The sequence below is a fragment of the Ctenocephalides felis genome, unplaced genomic scaffold, assembly GCF_003426905.1.
Source record: "Ctenocephalides felis isolate EL2017-DRISC unplaced genomic scaffold, ASM342690v1 CF-g0.4_SCAFFOLD_00763, whole genome shotgun sequence".
Taxonomy (NCBI): Eukaryota; Metazoa; Arthropoda; class Insecta; order Siphonaptera; family Pulicidae; genus Ctenocephalides; species Ctenocephalides felis.
The window spans coordinates 1-26737 of NW_020536917.1; the positions used below are offsets into that span (position 1 = coordinate 1).

Sequence of the window (26737 nt, forward strand, 5' to 3'; positions counted from 1 at the left end):
ATATTTAGTATCGGCAATCACGCCACGCCAAAATATATACTGATCGACCCATAGCGGTAAATGAAACTTGGCTCGACACAAATTTTCTCCCTTAGAGTGAATAAATCTTTTATGATATTTTTCTTTTTTTGTGTAATTATGTGTTATTATAAATAGTTCTAGGTGATTTTTTTTTTGGGACAAATTTTCTTTCCTCTTATTTTGTCACACAAATATGAATTTATTTATATATTCTGAATTAATTATTGTTTGAAAAATCACGTCCAATGAACGATACAATACCTACGGGTAAAAAAAACCATGTTATAAAATGCAATGTACATACTCACATTTATTGAAATATATATGTTTTGACTTGACATGACTAAACTGCTGATCAGCCGAAAGTTGCAAATATTAAATAAATCGATTTCTTTGTCATCTAACCAGTGTTCTGTCAGACAAAGTAGGTCAATATTATTTACGATGACTACATTTGACGAAGCAGCTGACTTATTTGATAAGCTTTAAATGTTCAGACAGAGTATATTTATATATTTTACTTGCCGTTGCTCGGTTGCTTTTGGAGCCTGAATAAAAAACGATCCACGCATACTCCTTGAGGCCATATTTCCGGCGATTTAATTTTTCTAATTCTGTTTCCAAAACTGATAACTTGAATGATGAATATACGTTTGGATGTTTGGATGAAATTTTTTTCGCACGTTACGTTTTCAAAATTTTTGCCCCGCAAGTAATTTTTCAATTGTTCTTCACTTGTTTCTGGCGCCAGTCGAAGCACATGTAGATTCGCTTGCTTCACCACACTTTTATCAATAAGGAATTTGCATTTGTGCCTTCGATAGTTGTGACCTTTCGTCTTGGCGCTTTCTTTGGACCAAGGTCCAATTTTGTTCTTCTGTTACGCTCTTAGTAACGACGTTGGAAGGTAAAGCGCCACGGCATCACGAAGCGTTTTTAATTTTCCGCTCTTCCAGTTTCTTTAGCGCCGTTGCTACTGCGACACTAACATGTTCATTTGAGATTTTGCTGGTATCTTTTTCCTTGCTGACATTCCATTTCTTTCCATTTTTTTTTTGACTTATTATTGACTGCTTTCTCAGTATCGATATCAATACTGCTAGCAGCTGAAGAAACCTGCTCCTTTTTGGTTCAAATTTAACTCTTGCAGCAGCCTTATTTTATCCTCAAGCTGCTGAATTATATATTCCTTATCCTTATTATGGTGATTTTGCCTTCTATGAATGTGTTTTTGTCGGCAATTGATTTCAAGCCTGGAAATTGTTTCCATACGGTCGCTGTACATTTCACTGTTATCACAGCACTGTATCAGATTACGATATAGAATTTGAAACTTTTCCTATTAGCACAAATAATATGGTCTATTTTTCCGCAGTTTTTACAAATGCTACATTTGGGGTCTTGTTTCACAGCAATTATAGGAACTTTTCACTTCCGATTCTGGCACTAATGGTGACGATTGCGACGTCATTGCGACAAGTTAAAACGGCACGTCTGTACGTTATGGCGGTCAACGAAAGACTACCGCACACACACATATATATATATATATATATATATATAATATATATATATATACCAAGTAAATCGTCTAATTTTAATTTTAGCTAACGTCAGAAAAATTACTCATTTTATCAAACTTTGATGAATTTTTAAAATTCAACTACTTGTCGTAAGGCCGTAGTAATATCACAGTAAGTTCTATAAGACCATGACATATATCGATAAAAAAAATCCATAAAAATCGGCTTAAATTTTTTTTCCAACAGTTAATTACAAGAAAATGGCTCGGTAGATTTTCACCTAAAACTAATCAGTATCATTCCCAACTAAAATCTTTTTTTTTTCAAATTACAAAGAAACGGCTCGGCAGATCGTCTCACAAATTATAGTGCTCATTGAGATACATCTTGCAAATTTCTGAAATCGGTCAGGCGTTTTTCAGCAAACGTCAATGAAAGGTCTAATTTTGACAAATGCCAAAAAAACGATACCAATTTTGCAAACTTTGACAAATTTTCAAAGCTAAACGAGTTGCCGTAGGGCGGTAAATATTTAGTATGATCGCAGAAGACTATGGTATCTACTGTCAAAAAAATAATAAGAAAAATCGTCGAAAATTTTTAACACTTTATTGCAAGAGAACGGCCGGGCCGATCTGCGGTTTTTGAATTTTCAAAATCGATTGAGAATTGCGGGCTAAAACGTCGACAAAATTTTTTTCACTTTTCTGCGATTTACAAAGAGACGGCTTGGCTGATCAATGCGCAAATTTTATAAACTCTAGTCCTCAACGAGATACATCGAATGGCTTTTAAATTTTTGAAATCGGTCCAGCCGTTTTTGAGAAAACGTCGATTTACGGAAAAAATCTGTTCACATACACATGCACACACACACACATACAAATTGTCTCCAAACAAATTGATGACATCGTAAGCCTATTCGATATTACATTCAGAAAAATTAATCGGTGGATGGGAACAATGAATCTCCAATTAGCACAACAAAAAAGTGAAGCTGTTCTTATCACTAGTAGGAAAAGAATTGAGACCATCAAGCTAAAGATAAAAATTTTGAGATCACGTCAAAACCTCACATCTGTTACCTTGGCGTAATGCTTGATGCTCGTTTGAATTTCAATCAACAGGTGGAACACGTTAGTGCTAAGGCGTCAATAGTTAGGACGAAACTTGCTCGACTGATGCCTAATATTGGAGGTCCTAAACAAACCAGAAGGATATTACTATCGTCAGTTATTACTTCGGTGCTGACATATGGTATCTCCATATGGGGTGATGCTCTTAAATCTCAAAAATCGAGGAGAATGGCAGGGCCCTTATACCGTCTCAGTGCTATAAGAATTGCTTGTGCATTTCGCACAATATCGGCGGAAGCAGTGTGCGTCATTTCAGTAACTGTGCCTCTCTTAGTCTTAGCAGAGAAAAGACGGACAATTTACCATAGAAGATATCAACAACTGTGTCCTGAAAAGTTAAAATTAGAAGAACGGCAGAACAGCATTGACCGATGGCAGCGACTGTGGGATGTCGCTGTAAAGGGCAGATGGACGCATCGTCTCATTCCTAACATCAAAGTCTGGCTAAGTCGCAAGCACGGCGAAGTAAACTATTATACTACGCAAATGCTATCAGGGCACGGCTGTTTTCGAGCCTACCTACACCGATTCAAGCACGATAGCTCGCCGGATTGCCCTTATTGTTTGGGCGAAATCGAAGATGCTGAGCACGTGTTCTTCGTGTGCCCGCGATTTGGTGCTCTACGGGATGATGTGGAGGAGACATTGAGACGCACAATTACCCCAGGTAATGTTGTTGAAGTGATGCTGACAAGTGAAGTTGCTTGGACGCCATAGACAGATTTGCGAGAGACGTTTTAATGGACCTGCGTTCTATAGAGAGAGAAAGGCGAATGGGACTTCGCCCATTTAAAAGATAAGTATAATGTTTATGAATTATAACATTGTTTATAACAAGTTAAGAATTGTAACATTCTAGATCCTCCCCCCACGAAGTAATGCCTAACGGCGGTTTCCGTGGGGACCAGAGGCAGGGGCAAAGCGGAGGTTTTAGTTGGTATTATACCAGGGCGGCATCGAGTCCGACATACCCAGACAGAAGACCGGTCTGGGATGCATAAAAGCATTTCCTTTGCTATACAAAAAAAAAAAAAAAAAAAAAAAAAAAAGGAACACACACATACATAATTCTTCCAAATTTGGTCTCATTCGATTCAGAATGGCTTGAAACGTCGAGAAAACATAAAATTAGCAAATCGGATTTTTCCATGAAAACATGAACTTCTCCTTTGGGAAGTTAATAAATGACGAAGTATTAGCAAATGATAACCATAACTGTACACAGTTTTGCCTATGCTGTGTAGTATAATATGTTAAGTTTATATTTATGGTGTAAAATAGAATAGTAATGTAAATATAGAAATAAATAAAACAATCGAAAAAAATAAAAATAAATAGAATAAATGTAAAATAGAATTCACAACAATTGCTTCCTTTGGAGAAAAATATATAAAATACAATATTTATATAAATCACTTAAATTTATTATTTACATCCATTATTGACATGGTATAAAATAGAACTAGGATTGCGACATAATAATAAACGAAGGGGACAGCCACCTCGTTTCACACAATATAATTAAAATAAAATCTATAGCATAGTATACTAAATACATAACTTAAATGTTATATACTTCAGACTACTTAAGAGTTCATTATTATTAATTAGTCTTCCTGAATTAATTTTAATTCTGACTTAATTAGGAATAATTATGCCTTGGTATTAAACCACAATGCATATTTTCATCTAGGACAAGTATAATGCTATGCATATTCACCCAATATACATATATATATATATATATATATATATATATATATATATGTATATATATATATGTATATATGTATATATGTATATATGTATATATTTATATATTTATATGTATATATATATCTATATATATATATATATATATATATTTGAGTACATTGGTTGTAATTAAATATTTATCAATGCTTTAAATTTATGATTATTTATTAAATATTTCATAAAGTAACTGTACAAAACATATGAACTACTTAAAGGTGATATATATATATGAGCACATTTATTCATACAATTTTTAATTATCAAAATAAAAAATCGTATTAATTTATATGTACAATATTTCATCATAAACTCCTTTAGCATCAATTTTTAATTTGTAGATTACAATTTCAAATTATAACAGTGGAAAAAGCATATTCCAAATTAAAACATATTTTACATAATTGTTTTTTGATATATACAAAATTATGTATCATTTATTTTATTGAGTATTTATATGTTTAAAAATTACAGTACAATAAATCTCACAAACAAATGTTTTACAATTAAGCCACTAGAATTTTGAAGTTTTTGTTTGCACAAGTAAAATTTATGTATTTTATGAGCATATTAAATTGAAGTTATATATATATATATATATATATATATATATATATATATATAAACCTTCAAAATTGTTCATTTCTCGAAGCATAATAAGAACATATATTTTTTTATATTTTAAATAACAATAAATAAAACTATATATATATATATATATATATATATATATTATACATATACATGACTGTGAAATCTATCTACCATGCACATTTGCAAAAGGCAATATTTTGAAAATTATACATTCCTATGGTGCTTTATAAAATCTATTCCAAGTTATAGGCACATATCTAACATGAGTAACATGTTAGTGTCAAGATCAATGAGGTTTAAAATTTTATTTGCGAATAGATTTAAAAAATCAGTCTAGTTAGTTGTTTCACTGTAAGGCTTTGCTACAATAGGCAAATATTGTAGATATCCTCATTAGATGATATAAGAGCAATAATATGATATAAAAATGAATTCAAATCGTTGGCTAATATTCTGATTTATAAGATGACTTATGTTACACAAACATAATCGGGTGTTTGCCTTCATCAAATTGCATTAATAGTAAATAATATATAAATGTGAACACACTATTATTTGCACAATTTTGTTAGATTATGATCATCATCAGTGTAGATTTAAATTTCATGTTAATACATAGGTGTATGCATATATATTTTGTAGAGCTTCGAACAAAGAATCCAAAAAGTAATAAATAACTGAACAGTTTTTTAAAGGACCATTTCTTTATATATTTACTGTCGACGTTTTGGAACTAGGTACGTTCCATCTTCAGGACATATGTCAAGAAACATGATCTTGATAAGATTTAAGCAAACAATATGTTTAAGAAAAGCAGAAGATGGTGAATTTTTTTTATGTAAAATGAATAAAATTGTGGAAAAAATAATGTACATAAATATGTTAATATAATCAAAATGAAAATGATAAAAATAAATGAGTGGATTATATAACAAAATATTAAAAATGTTAAAAAATTAGAAAGTTTTCGAAAGTTTTAGAAAGTTTTAAGAAAAGGTTACTGAAAAAAACAGAATTTATTACCTACACACTTTTGCAAAAATACAAAATTTAAATTTACACTGACGACGAGGCCTAAGCACAGTCTCGAAGCAATCGCAATCTCATATGTGGCATTATTTTACGAAGTTGGTTACAAAAGGATGAATTGTAATCACTTTTACAAAGTAATATATATATTTTCATAATAAAAACATTTTCCTTCAATAAAACTCTTTTTAATTACTGGATGGATGCCCAAGAACAACTTTATCATATTATTTCACCATCTGAAGAAAAACCTCTCGCTTTATATATATATATATATATATATATATATATATATATATATATATAATAAATATATATATATATATACTCGTATATATATAAATATATTATTATATATATAATATATAATAGTTTTGTCGACGTTGGTACATATTTGAAGTATTTTGCAGCCCAATCATCAAATTAAAAAAAATTAAAATAGAATTTTTTTATTCCATTAAAGGTTTCGACACTTAATGTGTGTCAGTAATCAAATCAGAAAAACCACAAAAAAATTATATAAAACTGAGTTTTGTTATAACGCACAACGACTGAACATCATATAATATAGGAGAGCAATATGTGCTCCTTTAATTTCTCTTTTATTAATTATATTAGTTATGATATTCTTTTACACAAGTTGAGTGTTCAATAAATTTTATATATTTTTTTGTGGATTTACTGGTTTGAATGATGAGATAAAAATAAAAAAATAAAATAAATAAATAAAAAAAAATTCTATTTTAATATTTTTTGAATCCGACGATTGGGTTGCATATATATATATATATATATATATATATATATATATATATATATATATATATATATATACAACACTCCATCTTGCATATTTGTATTTACCTGTAAAAATAGCAAGTTTCAATTTAAAAAATATAATAAAATTGATATGTGCCTATCACATATTATACTACTTAATAAAAATGCGTCATTTGCAAATAAGTTACTACATAAATCTCAGGAACAGATTATTTATTATAGGATCTTGGCAAGATGAGCATTTAAAATGCTAGAAAATCAAGTAAATATTTTTCAATTATCTAAAAGTGAATTTAAATGTAAGTAACACAAATAAACGCAAATAACTATGTATTTACATCCAGTCACACAATCACTTAAGCCTACTGCAAAACATGAATGAAAATGTAAAAATTAAATATAATGGTGTTATAAAATTTCTGTCTTAATTTTATTGTACAAATTATACTTTAATGCATTATGTTTCAATTCATCAATGCAAACTTTGTTATTTCAATAAAAATAAAAATTTGTACAGCGCCATAAATGTTAAGAAATAAATATACATATATGGTTATATTTATACATACATACATTCATACATTTTACCTACATTATATATATATATATATATATATATATATATATATATATATCAACGTGTCGCAGAATTCAACGTCAACCTGAAACAGGGTGATAGTATTGACAGTAGCTGCCCTGAAATTGTTAGAACAAAAATTTTATCACACGATGTTTGTGCAAAAGTGCGACTTGAAGCTTTCCTGAAGTTGTGACCATTTTTCAGTTATTTGTGGTTAATCTTTATTTCATTTAAGCTTTGCAACCGTAACCAAAAACAGCATCCTAGACCACATAAAAAAATAATGACACATCTGTCCCATGTCTTCAATAATTAAAACTTTTTGTTCAAGAATTAAAACTATAAACTTAAATTTTTCAAGCTTGAACGACTTTGAGCAGCATTCTTTAAAAAAATGTGTTAACAAGTTGCATTCAATCAGGATAGTAATATAATAAAATACTTGACAGCTTCAGAATAAAAAAATCTAAAATAAAAAAAAAAAACCTAAAAATGGACTTATAACGCATTTCGTTCATATTCAGTTCAAATGTATCTCTCTCGTATATTGGAGCTTACGCGTATAACAAACATCAAATCATGTCATTTTTTGGTTTTTATTTTTTACTCGAAATTTCTTATTATGAAACTGTCGAGTATTTTACCATTTTACAATCCTGATCAAATGCGCCAACTTTTGATGAAACTTGCCAACACACTTTAGAACATTTTTTAAAAGAAGGACCTCTCAAAAACGACCGATTTTAAAAACTTTAAATTCATAGTTGAACAAAAAGTCTTAATTCTCAAAAACTCGAGGAAAATGTGTGTTTCTGACTGTGGCCCTATAAATGAAGGTTACGCTTCCAAAGTTTAAATAAACAAAAGTAATAAAAATTAACCACAAATTAACCATAAACGAAAAATGGTCAATTTACGGTCAATACTATTACCCCTTTATATATACATATATATGCATATATATATATATATATATATATATATATATATATATATATATATTACGTGACTCGATAACTCCGTAGGATAACACATAAATGATGAAGCTATGTATGTAATCATCCATATGACCCGTAGGAAGCAACAACTTTAAGAAGATATATGTTAAAATTTCATGACAATTCGATAATTAGTTTACAAGTTACAAAGGTTCAAGTGACTACTACTACTTTCAAGTTTTTCGAAAACATGAATTCAAAGCAATTTCGTGGGTTGATTATTTATCATTGCTTTTTGATGGATAAAAATATCATTGCTGCTAAAGTATCGCTTGATATGTGTTATCTGGACTGTGCCAAATTGGTGAAGGCAATTGGTGAAGAAGTAGTTTGCAGAATTTTAATCGTGGCCATACAGACACTGACGATGCTGAACGCTCTGGAAGGCCAATTGAAGTGGTTGCACCGGAAAATATCAAAAAAGTTTACCGAAACGTTTTGGAAAACCGAAAAGTATAAATAGCTGAGATATCTGACACCCCAAAGACATCAATAGAACATGCTGGACATATCGTACACAAAATTTGAATAGGAAAAACACCTGTACACAAATGGATGCCGCTTCACATTTGACCAAAAGCATAACGAGTTGATGATTCGTAAGAGTATTTGGAGTTGTTTAATCGAAATAAAATTGAGTTTTTGCATTAATATGTTACCATCCGAATGTACTTGGCACGATGAGGAGAAAAAATGCAAACAATCAGCAAGGTAATGGCTTCAGTTTTATGGAATTTGCAAGGAATCATTCCAATCAACAATCTCGACAATAACTAAACCATCAACAGTAATTATTAAATAACGTTATTGTATCATTGGAAGATCGTAATTGGGAAAATGGTCCCATTTGAAAAAGAAAAACAGTACTTCTCCATCAGGACAACGCACCAAGTCACAAACTATATTCTCTAGATCTGTTTCCCAGCAACCATATCATGTTCTCAGATCTCAAAAAAATGTTCGCTGTGAAGAAAGAAAGGTGCAAATCGTATTACAAAAATGGTTTCAAAAAGTTCGAAGTTCGCTATAATCGGTATATCGTCTTCGAAGAAAGCCATGTTGAATAGCAAAAAAGAAATTTGACAAAAAAAATGTTTTTTTTTAGTTATCCTATGGACTTATTGAGTAAATTGATATATATATATATATATATATATATACGAGTATATATATATATATAAATCGGCCATCCAAAGAACCTGGTAAACGCTGGCAGATTATTTTATATATATGCAATCTAAAAACAACTAGCATAGTAATATATCAATGAAAAATACTCTGACCGAAGAAGACTGGAGATGCGGTCGCATCTACTTCTGGTATTATTTATATGATAGGCATATTAATTTGGTTATATGAATTTTATACTTTTACATTTCTACTATGAAGAGCGATGCATTAAATAGATAAACTGTTTACATTAAATTGTGGCAAATGAATTAATAAAAAAAAACTATTATAAAAAGTAAAAAATATAAACAAATATAGAATAATTTTCGAATTTCTAAATGAAAAAAGTAGGCCCATTTTCAAACTCACTATTTGTCATAATCATAAAAATTTGACTAATCTTTAATTGGCATCGCATGACATTCTATAACTTTTTTTTTGCACTGACCAAAATATTGTTGAAATCGATATGAGAATACCAAAAACATTTGAAAGATAATGTACATGTTACGCACATCTCAAACGCTACGTATCATAGTATGATAATATATAAAATATTTTTATAATGAAATAAAAATAAATAATTCAATTTCATAATTAAAAGTTAAAGTAACAATTCTTATCTCAAAATACAATTAAATAATTCCGAAGAAGAGAATAATGGTCTTATTATGATCCGGTGAAGAAGTTACAAATAGAAGAATCATTTTAAAGTGACTTATAAATCATTCAAATAAAACGGCAAATCATCATTTATTAATAAATACTAAATAGCATAATTTTGGTCATTTTTATGATTGCTGGTCACTACACTAATAATTTTTAATTTATGTATAAAACAAATAAATATACTGACACTCCATCATATGGTCATACAGAACAAATATCACTATCAATAAATATGAATGAAACATGACAGGTGTTACCACTGACACCCACCCGCCCCCAAAACTTTTCTGCTTTTCGGTCGAAATATTTTCAGTATATGCATTGCTATGCTAATGGGCTACATTATATATATATATATATATATATATATATATATATATATATATAAGATTTAGATTTTTTTGTTTGATGTTGAGACATATACATAAATGTTAATTTGCAGCCAGTTGTTGAAGTAATATAATTCTATATATATATATATATATATATATATATATATATATATATATATATATAATATATATATATATATAGAATTATATTACTTCAACAACTGGCTGCAAATTAACATTTATGTATATGTCTCAACATCAAACAAAAAAATCTAAATCTTATATATATATATATATATATATATATATATATAATGTAGCCCATTAGCATAGCAATGCATATACTGAAAATATTTCGACCGAAAAGCAGAAAAGTTTTGGGGGCGGGTGGGTGTCAGTGGTAACACCTGTCATGTTTCATTCATATTTATTGATAGTGATATTTGTTCTGTATGACCATATGATGGAGTGTCAGTATATTTATTTGTTTTATACATAAATTAAAAATTATTAGTGTAGTGACCAGCAATCATAAAAATGACCAAAATTATGCTATTTAGTATTTATTAATAAATGATGATTTGCCGTTTTATTTGAATGATTTATAAGTCACTTTAAAATGATTCTTCTATTTGTAACTTCTTCACCGGATCATAATAAGACCATTATTCTCTTCTTCGGAATTATTTAATTGTATTTTGAGATAAGAATTGTTACTTTAACTTTTAATTATGAAATTGAATTATTGAATATATATATATATATATATATATATATATATATATATATAGATGATTTCATTCAAGCATGAAATTAAAAAATTAGGTACAAGAAAAGTTGATAGTTAAAATTATAAATTTATTCATTCTAGCTACAGCAATTCAACTAGATACAAGAAAAGTTGATAATTAAAATTATAAATTTATTCATTCCGTACGTTTCGGTCTATATCAACACCTTCATTGTGCGAAAAAAACTAAAAGGTAACAATCAGAGAATTACAAACTTTAATTTGATATTTATAATAAGGTTATTATTAATGCTTATAAAACTATTATTATCATGTACATATAATGCAATCACTAATTTAATAACACAGTTAAGCAATTATTAATTCAAATGTTGAACTAATAGTTAAACTACATATAAGAATGGCATGATAGTTGAAGAGCAAGCAATGCTCGTCAAACGAATTGATGACCTACAATATGACGAAAGATTTTATAACCCCACAATATTATATTTCGATGCAAATACTTAAAAGATACTTTACTGAAGAGATTCTAACACAAAACAAAACGACAATAAACAAACAAAATTACAGAAATTCCCTGAGCAGTGAAATTAATGCATTTTTCAAATATGGCTAAAATATTTCAATCATCACTTTCAAAAAACATTTGTTAAAAAATCTTCATACTAATAATTATGCTATACTAATTTTTATTTTATTTCTCTTGAATCGCTCATTAATCAATATTGGAATTATTAATTGTTTGAACTGTGTTTTGAGTTTAGTATCAGTTTTGCAAGAATGTTTCAGTATGTATACTATTATCACATGTAAGTATTAACTGTAAGTTATACTAGTTTTATAAGATCTTATTATAAATATCATATCAAAATTTGTTATTCTGTGTTTATTACCTTTTATTGTTTTTTCCACTCAATGATGGGTTTGATATAAACCGAAACGTACAGACCCAATAAATGATGTAGTTTTCTAATTGGCATTATGCCTAAACAAAATCATCTATGATAAATGAATAAATATGTACACACACACACACACATATATATATATATATGCATATATATATATATATACATATATGCATATATATACATATATGCATATATATATACATATATGCATATATATATATATATATACATATATGCATATATATACATATATGCATATACATGCATATATATATATATATATATATATACACAAACAGATACATTATAACACATACAACATAAATATATAAATATTATTATATGCGCGTATACCGAATGCATAAATTTTTAAAACAACGAGCTCCCAGAGCAGGTAGTATGCTTTAAAGTCAAATATGTATATGGTTTAAGGTTGAAATCTAAAACGATATAAATATGTGATGTAAACTTTGATGCTTATTGAATTCATTTATTTTTAAATGAAAGATTTTTTAATTAAATAAAATAGAATTAACGATCTGCAGTTTTGATATTGGCAGTACCATTTTTAGAAGTTATTGCTCCCATGATATATCCATTAGCATTTGAAAGCAACATGGGGGCCGTTGTCGAGAATTGCGTTTCTTCTTCCTCAGAATCTTTACGCCGCCGCTCAGGAGACACTGCATTACTTTTGTTCGTTATGGAATAGAAAGCAGGACTTCGAGACCCAAATAAACTACCAGCATCTTCAGAGAATTCCCTATCCCGATGTCCATATGATGTGCCTGGTGTAGAACCTATGTAACTCATACTGTCCTGATATGAACCTACCTTTTGATCTAAGCTGAATGTTGTATCCATTTCATGTCTCGAGAGAAGTCTCTCCATTAGATCAGGTTTTGGCATTTGTTGGCCTGTTTTCTTTACATCAAACTCGGACTGAAATTCATCATCTTCGGTGTGATGCAAAGGCGTGGATGGATCGTCATTGACTAAAACTAATTTTATAAATAGTAATATTAATGAATTTGCAACATAAAAATATTTAGAAAATAATGTCATAAGGCAAATATGTAAACATTAAACATACAAAAACTAAGATAGAAAACTAGAATGTTTTAGCTATACAAGTCAGATTTAACAATTGTTCAAAACGCTCCGATTTTCGATTGCAAATTTTCGCAAAAGATATTTCTTAAACATAATAACGTGAATACCATTTAACTTGAGAAGCTTTGAAAACAAAACTTTGAATTCTGTTCTGATGCATAAAGGACACTGTATTGCTGATAGAATAGCTTGGCAGCACGGCGTACATTAAAATGGTATACAAGATAATCAGAGCATTATGCCATTGTGAATAATAAATTGTAGATAAGCAGTGCATCATAAGCTATATAATAGTTGTAATTAAATGATATTTTAATTCGATTGTACTAAAATGATTTTATTTCAATGGAAAAAATAAATAGAAAACATTCCACCCTTATATTGTATGATTGTGAAGCAGCAAATATCGACATGAAACATACAATTCCAATCTGGGTAAAATAACTCATAATAACAATCAACTGAAATGTTGGAAATAAAATATATTTTGTAATACAATGGATTAATGAAAATATTCAACTCTATCTGAATTTTATGATACATATCTACCACAATATTCAATAGTTATTATATAGTACACCTATAACGTATAAAGTTCTTACTTGTATTTTGCATATTTATCAGCGCTTCTTGACCTTGAGGAGAATGGTAAAATGAAATCTTCTTAAACTCAGGATTGGCATCTGCATGCAACAAAGTCTCAAGTTCAAAGAAAGATGGTCTTGCTGATGGTTTGTGCTGCCAAGTAAGGCGCATCAGCTCATATAACTGGTCTGGACAATTTTCGGGTCTTTCCATAACACCGCCATCAATCACGTAACGTAAAACTTGATCATTTGACAATCCCTTAAATCAAGAATTATCTTTAATAATAGTATCTAGTGCATAATTAGTTTATATATATATATATATATATATATATATATATATATATAACTTTTTTTTAAAATATAAATTTCTTTTAGCTGAATGATGAGGCACATCTAGTCTCGAAACGTATAAAAAATTAAAATAAATTCTTTACATTCGACGCATTGGCTGTTTTATTCATTTCAATATGTTTCAACGTCGAACAAAAAATCCTCAAGATATATATATATATATATATATATATATATAAATTTAGAAATATGAACAAATAGAACCCTTTTTGTAAAAACTTTTTTTGCACACTATTTACACAAGTAAAAGTTTTTTTTTTAATTAATCTATATATTTTCTGTTGTTTCGACGATGAAACATATTTGATAGCCAATTCTACGAATTAAAACAATTGAATAATATTTGAACTTCTTTATTTAAGAGTTTCAACACTATGTTACATCATTTAACTTACCAGACCAAGAAAAACAAAATACAAAATATAGATTTTTCTTAATTAAAATTTCACAGTAAGCACCGAAACATATAAACAATTACAAAATAAAAATTTTGCAATTTTTTTCGATTAATTAATTATCTATCATAATCAGCGAATGATTTTCTGAATGATGACAAAAACATGAAGTGTCAAAACGTGAAATAAATAATTGTAAATATTTTTTTCTTGTATTTAAAATATTTAAATTATGTTTCAATAGTGTCAATTAATGCACAAGTACATTATTCCATAAATTAATGAATAAATCTTTAGAGACAAAAACAAAATACAAAAAAAATCACACAAAATCCTACCTGATATGGTTGAGAAGCTAATGTAGCCATTTCCCACAACACAACACCATAGCTCCAAACATCGGAACTGCTTGTGAAAACCTAAATTTTTAAAATGCTATAGTATATTACAGTAAAATATAGTAATTGTTAAGAAAAAAACTAATATTAGGTTGTCAAATGTCTCCCTTCCGCTTTTTTGCTCTTGGTTTATAATACAAAAAGGCGGAAGGGAGATATTTGACAACCTATTATATATATATATATATATATATATATATATGTATATATATATATATGTATATATATATATATTATATATATATATAACATATATATTAAAAAGAAATATAACAGTAAAATACAGTACACCTATAAGTCTGTTTTTACACGGTAGATTGGTTCCAGAAGAAGCCGTGTAAAAAAAAAACATGTAAAAAAAGACATTGATCTTATACAAAAATGGGTGATTTTTGGTTTTGGATGGTGAATTGCAATTTAATTTTTCTTTATAGTTCTTATTGTGGCTTCATTTAAACCGAACGTTTTACCAAGAGCAGTTGAGCCTTCTCCATTTCGAAGGCGATCTAAAATTTTAATCTTGGTTTCCAAAGAAATTGCCTTCCGTTTTAGTTTTATATCTGACATTTCCTTTTAGGGATACATAAAATATTTAACAAAATTAAAAAACATAAATAACTGAATAAATACAAAATATTTTTTGGCTTACCTTGTATCTTAATGCGTTAAAATTAAATTTAATGGTAAATCAAATTTGCCTGCAAAAAATTTCTTTACCAAACACGTCTTATTGCATTGACAGTTCACAAAATATCAACACGTTTCAATTGCTCTGACCAGTAAATTTTATTGTATGCACATAAAGGGAATTTCCCTAAATTAGCGCTATTCACATTTGCTTTGACCAGTAAAAATTGTTTGTACGCGCTAAAAGGGAATTCACTTAAATCTTTAAGCTAGTGTTCGCAAACTATCGATACTATCGATGGTTTCAGACTTTTTTCTTTCATAAATACTTTTTTGTGATATGAACATACTTCGCAAAAATTAAATTTGACAAACAAAATTTAAGTACATAAAATTTCAAATCGTGCTAAATAAAATATAATCGTGTAAAAAAATTAAAAATATTCAATTTTCAAACCGTGTTATATCAAAACCGTGTACAAAAAGACCGTGTAAAAACAGACTTAGGTGTACATTAAAATAGTAATTGTTAAGAAAAAAACTAATATGTACAGTACAGGCCAAAAGTTTCCAGACACATGAAAAAAATCTCATTTTCTGAGTTTTTAGCTATATTTTTCATATAAAAATAATTTTATTCAAGTTAGTTTTGTACATTCTACGTAGTATTCTACGTAATATATATATATTAAAAAGAAACATATTTTTAATATACATATACGAGGTCTGTTCAAAAAGTACCCGGAATTTTCGTTTTTTCAAAAAAATATTTATTTATTCGTCTACATTAATGTGGTCCCCTTCAAAGTAGTCCCCCCCAGATATAATACACTTATGCCAGCGTTTTTTCCAATTTTCGAAGCACCCTTGATATTCACTTTTTGATATGTCCTTGAGCACTCTCAGCGATTCGGCCTTTATTTCTTCAATCGAGGAAAACCGCCGTCCTTTCATGGGTCTCTTCAACTTTGGGAATAGGAAAAAGTCACACGGAGCCATATCTGGTGAATATGGAGGTTGGGGCATGACTACGGTATTGTTTTTGGCCAAAAAATTACGAACAAGCAACGACGAGTGAGCAGGTGCGTTATCGTGGTGCAACAGCCATGAATTGTTTTTCCATAAATCGGAGCGTTTTTTTCGGATTGCTTCACGCAAACGTCGCATCACTTCAAGGTAATACTCCTTATTAACCGTACGACCTTGTGGTAAGAACTCTTGATGCACTATGCCGTTATAATCAAAGAAAACAGTAAGCAAAACCTTGACATTCGATCGAACTTGACGTGCTTTTTTCGGTCTTGGCTCACCTGGGCTCTTCCATTGGGACGATTGGGCTTTGTTTTCGACATCATAACCGTACACCCATGTTTCATCACCAGTTATGACCCTTTCAAGCAAACTTGGATCGTTGTTGACGTCATTTAACAGCTCTTGAGCGATGTTCATGCGATTGCTTTTTTGGTCAAAATTTAGCAGTTTTGGAATGAATTTTGCTGCCACTCGTTTCATGCCCAAAACATTTGAAAAAATGTTATGACATGAGCCAATTGATATGCCAACTTCATCAGCAACTTCTCTAATTGTGATTCGGCGATCATTCATAACCATTTTTTCCACTTCTTTCACATTTTCATCGTTTGTTGACGTGCTGGGTCGACCGGAGCGTTCGTCATCTTCAACGTCTTCGCGGCCATCTTGGAAACGCTTATACCACTCGTAAACACTTGTTATTTTCATAGCAGACTCACCATAGGCTTAATTAAAAAGAAATACTAACGCGTATATTAAAAAGAAATACTAACTATGAAATTGGCATTCTGTCTTAAGGTAAGTTGCAAAAACTTCCCGATAGAAGTAATAATTGACTTAATCAACAGAAATTCGGATCTAGGTATTCAGATAAAATTTTCAACTATTTATTTCGAAAATCATGTTTTCGTTTTCACTTAAACCTGAACATTGCGATTTTCAATTGAATTCACAATTTCAAACACATTTAAATAATGTGTAATTATAATGCGTAGACCCATGCTTGTACATTTTAAAAGCATCCATTATAACTAATTTCAATTACTTTATATAATTCGGCAAATTTTTGTAAGTCAGTTCTGTGCATGAATTTATTGCTATGTTCAATTTCGTTTAAAACATCAAAACATTCTTTTAAGAAACTTAATACATTATTTTACGAAATATTAAGCATCTGCTATAAGAAAATACTGACACGACTACATATATCATGTACGTAGTTTTATATTATTTAATCATTCATTTAATTTAATGGTAACGTTTTTTACACAACTGGAGAAGTTTTGTAGACTGCTCATTGGGTGACAGATTTATAAGCTTCCCGAAGGAGAAGTTTATGTTTTCATAAAAAAATCCGATTCGCTAATTTTATGTTTTCTTGACGTTTCAAGCCATTCTGAATCGAACGAAATCAAATTTGAGAAAAGTATGTGTATGTGTATGTGTTTATGTGTGAACAGACTGTTTGTCGTAAATCGATATTTTCTCAAAAGCGACTCGACCGATTTCAAAAATTTAAAAGCCATTTGATGTATCTCGATGAGGACTATTGTTTATCAGACGATCGGTCTAGCCGTATCTTTATAAATAGCAGAAAAGTGAAACATTTTTGCTTCGAAAAAAAAATTCATAAAAATATAAAACAACTTACACCATCTTTTAATGATTCAGGTGCCATCCAGCGCACAGGCAGAAGACCTTTGGTACCCTTCCTATAATAATCTGTTTCATAAATATCTCGCGTCATACCAAAATCTCCAATCTTTACAGTTAGGTTTTCTGAAACCATGCAATTCCTAGCTGCTAAATCTCGATGCACAAATTTTTTTGCTGAAAGATATGCCATTCCATCAGCTATTTCAATAGCCATCTGTAATACGAACAGATAAATATAACATATAGAAATATTTTATACAACTCAATAAAAATAGTATAGAAAACTCAATCAACACATGCACTTTTCCTCTACATTTCAGATTCATTAATGAATTACAACTCTTTAATGAATGCCCTCGTGAAAATCTTTCCCTGGCTTTGATTTTACTATGTTCTATAATTATCATTTCTAATTTCGCGATCATCAATAATAGTGAAACATTTTTACAAAATATAAAACTTGAAACATTCGCCTATTTTATAAATTACTATTTTATTAATCATCACTATCACTATAAACGAACAATCAAATATATAAATAACCGTCCATTAATCTCGTGAACGTTTTTCAAACATTGTTTCAAAATTTCAAACGGCAAAATCAAAATAAGTCATTTCATAAAACATATATTTGCATTTTCTTTTAAAATCCGTTTATTTATGCAAAAATGGGTATTATTTAGTTAGAGGTAGTAAACAATTCTTGCATCGAGAAAAAAATTATCATAAAAATTAATTAGAGTTAAATGATAGTTAGTTAATTAGATGTTAAAATAGTAAATGGACATATGAACGTCAAATTATAGTTATTCACAGATATTTTATTATTTCTCTTTTTGCAACCAAATTTTTCGTCTCTGAACAAATAATGAAAATTCTTAGACCTTAGTTAAGCACTTCGAACTATTTTACCTTTTCAAATACAGTTTTTACATTTTGGCCATAAATTTTAAATGTTTTCCATTGACTCAACTTAGGCTTCCATAATAAATAAAAGATTTTTACATTTTTTTATTATTAAAAATCTGATTTTATATAGAATTTACAGTACCGTACAATCAAAAAACATACTGAACGAGAATGTTTCGAATAAAATAACCATGGGTATTTTATATTTTCTCGACGTTTTTTCTCGAGGGAATAGCAATAAAAATCATATAAAAGCAGTTAAAGACACAAGATGTTATAATATATTTATACTAAATATAATCACTGATTATATTTGATTATATCACTGGATACTGATTATTATTCAGTATCCAATATTTTACATCATCATGCCTTGAATTGGTAAATGTTTATAAATCACCTGTAAAATTCTCTTAAGTGTTGGTGGTTGTACGCAAATCTCCGGATCATACACATCACTATCTGGACGATGAGAGCGAAGATAGCTTTTGAGATCACCATTGGCCATCAATTCCATAACCACTAAAGTAGGCTGACCACGGGAAACAACTCCAAGCAGGCGTACCACATGGGCAGTATCAAACGCTTTCATGACAGATGCCTCGTTCAAAAACTCAATGCGCTCGCGATCCGTGGCGTGCTCATTCACAGTTTTAATCGCACATTTGATTTCACTGTTGCCTTGTACTAAATCGCAAGCTATACCCTCGTACACCTATATAAAATATATACGTCAGACATAAATAAAATAAGATAAAGTCAACGTAATATTGATTTAATCCTGATTGCGCTATGTGAATGAAACATTGAGATAATAATGTTCATAATGATATGATTTTTATTTATATGCAGAACACAGCAACAAGTGATCGGGCACCTACAGTAATATTTAAAAAACTTGAATATCAAAATGTGCCAATTCAATTTGAATATCAGATCTAGATTATGCAAGCAAGCATATGGCAATTGCACTGCAATAGGTAAACCATCCATTTAATTTATACATACTTCTACATTCATAACCAGTTAGTTATTTTTTATACAAAAGATTATTTGGAATTTTTCTTTAGTGCTGAACAACGTTTGCCGAGCCAGCTAGCTATATATATATATATATATATATATATATATATATATATATATATATTTTGTATGATTCTGAATTTGATGTTGACATATGTATTAACAAAGTCTAATAATCGGGCATAACATCAATAAAAAACGTTAGTTTAGTTTAGTAGTTAGTTTAGTAGTAGTAAAAGTTTTTATTGATGTTATGCCCGATTATTAGACTTGTTAATATATTATATATATATATATATATATATGTAGCGGCCTGTCAACACGCATCGCATTTCTACTGGACAGATAGGCTCATATAGTGACAGCACGGAGGAAACAAAATAATTCAAGTGTCAGATCTGAACTCGCGTTTGTCTCCCTAGTCTAATTTGCCAAAATTATAATTCTTGAAACCTTTTCTTTTCAATTGTAAATACAAAAATACCAATCACATTTTATAAACGATCAATATGATAACCATAGTGTCGTCAATATTAATCTTACGTAAATAAACCAAATATAAAACTAATATATCCTGGAATTTATTATGACTACATATTGGATCATTTTGGTATAACATATGGACTACTACCTCCACATATATATATATATATATATATATATATATTTATATATTAACAAAGTCTAATAATCGGGCATAACATCAATAAAAAACATTGAAAGGATTCGCAATTTTTTTAAAATGTATTTCTCCATTACATCTTCAACCAGTCTACGAATAACACACTATTATTTGTGATTTTTTAAAATTAGTATTTTGTGAAAATTATGTGTAATTTCAAGTTAATGTTTATAACACATAGTGTAGTGCATTACCATATCCTGATACCATGGATTATTAAAATTTTCCAATTTAACACTAAGATCAACTAATTGTAAGTACTATTTACTATTTTATTTTTTCTTTTCACTCCAATTCAATTGTTTTAGTTTTTAATTTTATTTTTAGTTTCCACTGAATGAAGGCCGAAACGTAAGGATTATAGCCGAAACGTATGGATTAAAATAAATTTTTGAAACAAATTCATGTTTTTTATTGATGTTATGCCCGATTATTAGACTTTGTTAATACATATGTCAACATCAAATTCAGAATCATACAAAATATATATATAAATAAATATATATATATATATATATATATATATATATAAAATTGTTATAGAAAATATAGAAGACCAGGAAGCATGCAAATAGAAGTTTGGAAAGAAAAATGCATAAAAATGAATAAAAAGTAATGCATGGTCATTATTTAATAGTAATAAAATGGTAATAATAATTACAAATAAGGGAGAGGAAGGAAATCATTGATTTGTGTTCTCATACCAAGGACCTGCAGACTACTATTTATTATTGATATTATTATTATTATTATATATATTATAGTATAGTATATTAATATACCATTCCAAAAGAGCCTTGACCCATTCCCTTATCAATTTTATTTTCTCTCGGGGAACTTCCCATTCATCAGGTTGGTACTGCATACTGACATATTCAGGATTAACAGAAGTGATTAACTTAATGCTAGGCGGAGAAAAATACTTTCTGTGCACAAAATATGCCAAAATGGATAATATAAATGAAAGAAGTAGTGCAAGAAAAGTATATCCAACAATTTCGCCAGAAGTTAGGCCAGTAGATGGTTCCTACAAAAAAAACATGTTTCATTATGTCGAATAATGTTCATTTTAACTTCAAAATAATTTTAACAAATTTTATATTAATTTGATGACAGTGTGATTTTGCATTACTATTTATGGTCTCTACGTATATATATATATATATATATATATATATATATATATATATATATATATATATATATATATATATATATAGTTATCCTCAGGCAATACAATAAATGAAAGAAACTTCTGAAAATTAGTTCTTAATTTTTCCAAACACTTTGATATTAATTTTCATCATCATCAGTGACTACATTTATGGTGTCTTACATCAGTAGATGTACACAGAGCACATAATTCAGCACTACCATTTATACATTAACTTGTCTTGAACAGTGTAATTTTTGTTTTAAATAAAGTAATTGAATATTTTACGCTCGAAGTAAATTGTAATTGTAAGTTACTCTTGCTAAAATAATCTGTAATTTTTGTGAACCATTCATGTTTCATAACTCTGCTTTATTTAATTACTCTATTTAAAACAACAAAAAAATCTCGTTAATTTTGAATATTAATATGTAATATATTCACAAATTTTTATATACGTCTTTTATTTACTTTCATTTTAATAATGTTAATAAAAAAAATATAAAGACTGTTACCATTATCAAAAAGTATTTCATTTCGGAATATTTTCCATTTCCAGCTTTTGAGACGGCCATTACACGAATGCTATAATTTCCTGGAGTTAAATTCTTAATTGCATACATACGATTCCTGTCTATAAAATCTTGCTGTGTCACGCATATTGGAACAGGTTTTGCCTTAAAAGATTAAAAAGTGCTTAGATATATTTATATAAATGAATGGCATAAATGATTAGGTATGAATATATTATATAAAGAAAACATTAACAAGTAAGTCAAGTCAAATGAATAACAGGTATATTTGCAGAAAAATAATTGTAAAAATAATTTTGAATAACCATTTGTAAAAGATATTAGTAAAATGCTGTCATTAAAGTACAATTTTCAAAGTTACAATAGCCAAATTTGTAAGCAAAACAAAAACATGGTACTATTATGCTCAGTTAGTCATTATGCATGCTCATCAAAATTTTCACTCAAAATATAAGTAAAAAAAATTAGGCACTTTATATAATAATATTTGCATTGCTTGCAAAATTATAAAATACTTTAATTTTATGCTAAGGTGGTTTCATAACATGAAAATCAGTATGCTCTGCATTGTTTTTATAAAAAAAAATATTTGGACAAAAACATACATAAGAATCAATTTCATTTTTAAATTATTGCGACAATAAATACATTATGTCTTACATCAATTAAATCCACTCGGTTATACTCTATTTGGTACATATATATTAGACCATTAGGCTCTTTGGGTTCTTCCCATGAAGCTACTACTTCGCCCAGACTTTGATTTGTAGAAATAACTTGTGCGCGAAATACAGTTATATCATCAGAACCCTCTGAAAAAAAAATTGAGAAGCAAGTTATTAACATGCATGTTCAAGATTTGCTTTTTTTGAAGCATATTAAATAATGTAACTGTTAATAAGATACTCTTATTAAATTTTAAACATTTGAACACAAATATTGTAAAACACCAGTTCAGATATATCATATTTGATCTGAAAAAAAGTGTGATTGTGAAGTGAAAATTTTTCTCTTAATGTAAATGAAAATATAAATAATATAATTTAATTGCGCATAAATAACAAAAATTTACAATTAAGAATAAATGGTTCGAATTTTCCTTATAAGCAAATATCACTCAAAGAGATTACTCATAAATTCTCATATTAAAAAAAAAGTATATGCAACTATAAAAAGTATGATTAACAGCTAAAATCGATTTACATGTGCTCTAAATTGAATTTGTTTGAATCACATATATTTGTTATTGATAAGCAATTCTTTGTAAATAGCAATTAAACTTTTATGGCAGAATTTGTAAAATTCAACAATTTTCACTAATCAACTCAATCATTTCTAGGTATTAGAGTATCATTGAACTTTCCTTTTAAAATTTACACTTACATTAGACGTTTTCAATGAGACTTTTTTGAACTTAAACCTTTTTCCTAAATTTATTTATTGCATCTTGATTAATTTTATAAAGTTTGTCCTATTATAATTATATATTAGGTAAATAAATAAAATAATACACTAAATGTGAGAGTTTTGTTAGTTATCCATATAAGTTTTAGAAATACCGAGCTTGAGAGTTCTTTCATTTCTCATTTTGCTTTCACTGCAAAGTTTATTATCCTTATCTGCAGCTACTCTTTCCCGGCATGCGCGCAGACTTATGCTATACAGAGCATAGTGCTTCAAATTTTTTATCACAAACGAAGTGCCGTTCGTTTTGATTTGTGGATGAATACCTATGTCAAACATTTTTATATATTACATTCATGTAAGTAAATAATAAAATGATTATTTTAAATTGTAATGGCTATTTTCTTACTTGTATTTGGATTTGCACTCGATGTTGCATTTGATTCTATCATATAGTTTCTCTGCGATTCTTCAGAATATCTTTCTTTAGCCAATTGAACATCCGAATCCAAAATCATTCGTTTATATCGATCCGGATTTGGCCTGAATAAGATTAATAATTAAAATTTAGAAATTTCCATTTTATAATAATTATTATTCAAATTATGCTAAAATATGGTAAAATTGAAATGATATGATATTTCAATGAACAAAGACTATCAACTATTATATATTGAACCTTAAAACAAGATAATTTAGCACAAGTTTAATCTCGAGTTACCATTCAAGTTATAATAACAAAATGTCAATGCAGCACAAATAGTAATTACTATTGAGTATTGAACTATAGCATATTTTTTCAAAATTTCCTATGAATATGGTTAATCAAGCAGATAGATATATACAAAGTATTACTTCTCATATTTTATATAGACTTGATTCTGCAATTGGTCTTCAAATGAGATGCTATTATCAGCTTCAGCCTGCCCGATTATTTTAGGCTTGTTCTCAATTTCGTTGCTTGAACAATTGCAAGTGTTATCTGAACTTGCGGGAAATATTTCTTCTTTTACTATCGGCTTAATATCTGCCACTTTTATAGCTGTAACAACAAAACACTCATGTAATGTAGTATTATTTCCTTCCAAAATTTTAATATAGAGGCGTTGTACAGCGTAAAGCGAACAAAAAAATTAAAACTAAAGAAATCATTCAATGTATTTTCGTTATTTTCGATTTAGAAAGAAAAAAATAAAATTTGTTTTAATTTAATCATTCTACTGTTGCAAAAATCCTAAGCCTGTCTAAGTCTCTACCCACCTACTTTTCTACCTGTCTACCTGTCCACCTGTTTACATATATACCTGTTACCTTGTACGCCAGTCTGCCTAGTTATCTACATATCTGCATGCCTATCTTTCCACCTCTCTATCATGCAATCTGTCTACCTGTCATTCTTTGCATATGTCTACCTGTCTACCTTTCCATCTGGCTATAACTATACCTAGATCTAGCTGTTTATTTGTCTATCTGTCAACCTGTATATCGTTCGATGTGTCTATCTGTTTACCTATATATCTGTCGGCTTGTATATCTTAGATAGTCTCAATGATGTTGGCAATTCACCTTTTGATCTGTTGAGTAGTTATTATTAGGCGTTCGCTGAAAAATAGAGAATCGAAACAAACATATTCGTCATATTCTGCTTTTCTATTTCTGCAAAGAGAAAAAAATCGCAAGACATCGCAGCTCACAAAAAGTGTGGAGTTTATGGTGACGAAGCCATAAAAACCAGTTGTGTCAAAATTGCTTGGCCAAATCACGTTCTGTGATTTTTCACTTAAAGATGAAAATGCTCTGGTAGTGCATTTGTTGACAATCCATCAAAACAATAATCGTTTCGGATCAGGTAAACGAGATAGAACTACCTGAATAGCCAACTGATGAAGACATTGTTATCGGGTTTTTAGGATCACAAAGAAATTAACTACTTTGAACTCTTAGCTTCTATCTAATCGAATGATCAATTCTGATATCTACATTGGACTACCAACGAAATTAAACAATGCAGTTGAACGAAAGCAGCCCAAATGGACATATCGAACAGACTTTATATTACATCATGACAAGATATCGCCACTCGACAAAAATATTGGAGCTTAGTTAAAATGTTTTTCCACATCTACCATATAGTCCTGATCTTACACAACATCAGACTACTTTCTGCTTCGATCTCTAGAAAACTCCGTGAATGGTATAAATTTCGATAACGATGATGGTGTCAAATTGTACCGGATTCAGTTTCTTATTAATAGTTTTATGAATGTGGGATTATGATGTGCTTCAAAGATAAGAAAAGATCATTGATCAAAATGAGCAATACATTAAAAAATTAGTTGAAAGTGGCATTTTGCCTTAAGCCAAGTTGGATGAACTTCCCAAAATGTGTAATAATTAACATAATAAACCAAATTAAGATTCAGATAGTTAGATAACACTTTCAACTTTCGCTTTCAATTAAATCTAAACTTTGCGATTTCCAATTGAATTTTCTTTCAATAATATTTTTTCAAACTTTGATGAATTTTTAAAATTAAACTGCTCGTCGTAGGGCCGTAATATTTTTTGTAAATTCTTTGAATCATAAAAAATTAGACAGAGTCAAAAAATGTTTCATAAAAA

General features: G+C 28.8%; 2 protein-coding genes across 2 annotated transcripts in view; both read right to left on the reverse strand.

Annotated features, from left to right (window-relative positions):
• Nucleotides 1-12718: 12718 nt before the first annotated feature.
• The window catches only part of LOC113368099 (insulin-like receptor), a 37784-nt gene continuing 23765 nt past the window's right edge, over nt 12719-26737 (reverse strand). Inside the window, exons 17-18 of the mRNA XM_026609664.1 lie at nt 13965-14208; nt 12719-13250 (exon numbers count right to left, since the gene is read on the reverse strand). Coding sequence (XP_026465449.1) covers nt 12781-13250; nt 13965-14208 — 714 coding nt within the window. The 3' untranslated portion in view covers nt 12719-12780. The remainder of the gene's footprint in view (nt 13251-13964; nt 14209-26737) is intronic.
• LOC113368110 (insulin receptor-like) lies at nt 18353-25149 on the reverse strand. The gene is given in 9 exon segments (XM_026609675.1): nt 18353-18625; nt 19721-20035; nt 21808-21830; nt 21833-22052; nt 22694-22855; nt 23372-23523; nt 24271-24441; nt 24525-24658; nt 24971-25149. Coding segments are annotated over 8 exon segments (1395 nt in total). The 5' UTR covers nt 24634-24658; nt 24971-25149; the 3' UTR covers nt 18353-18382.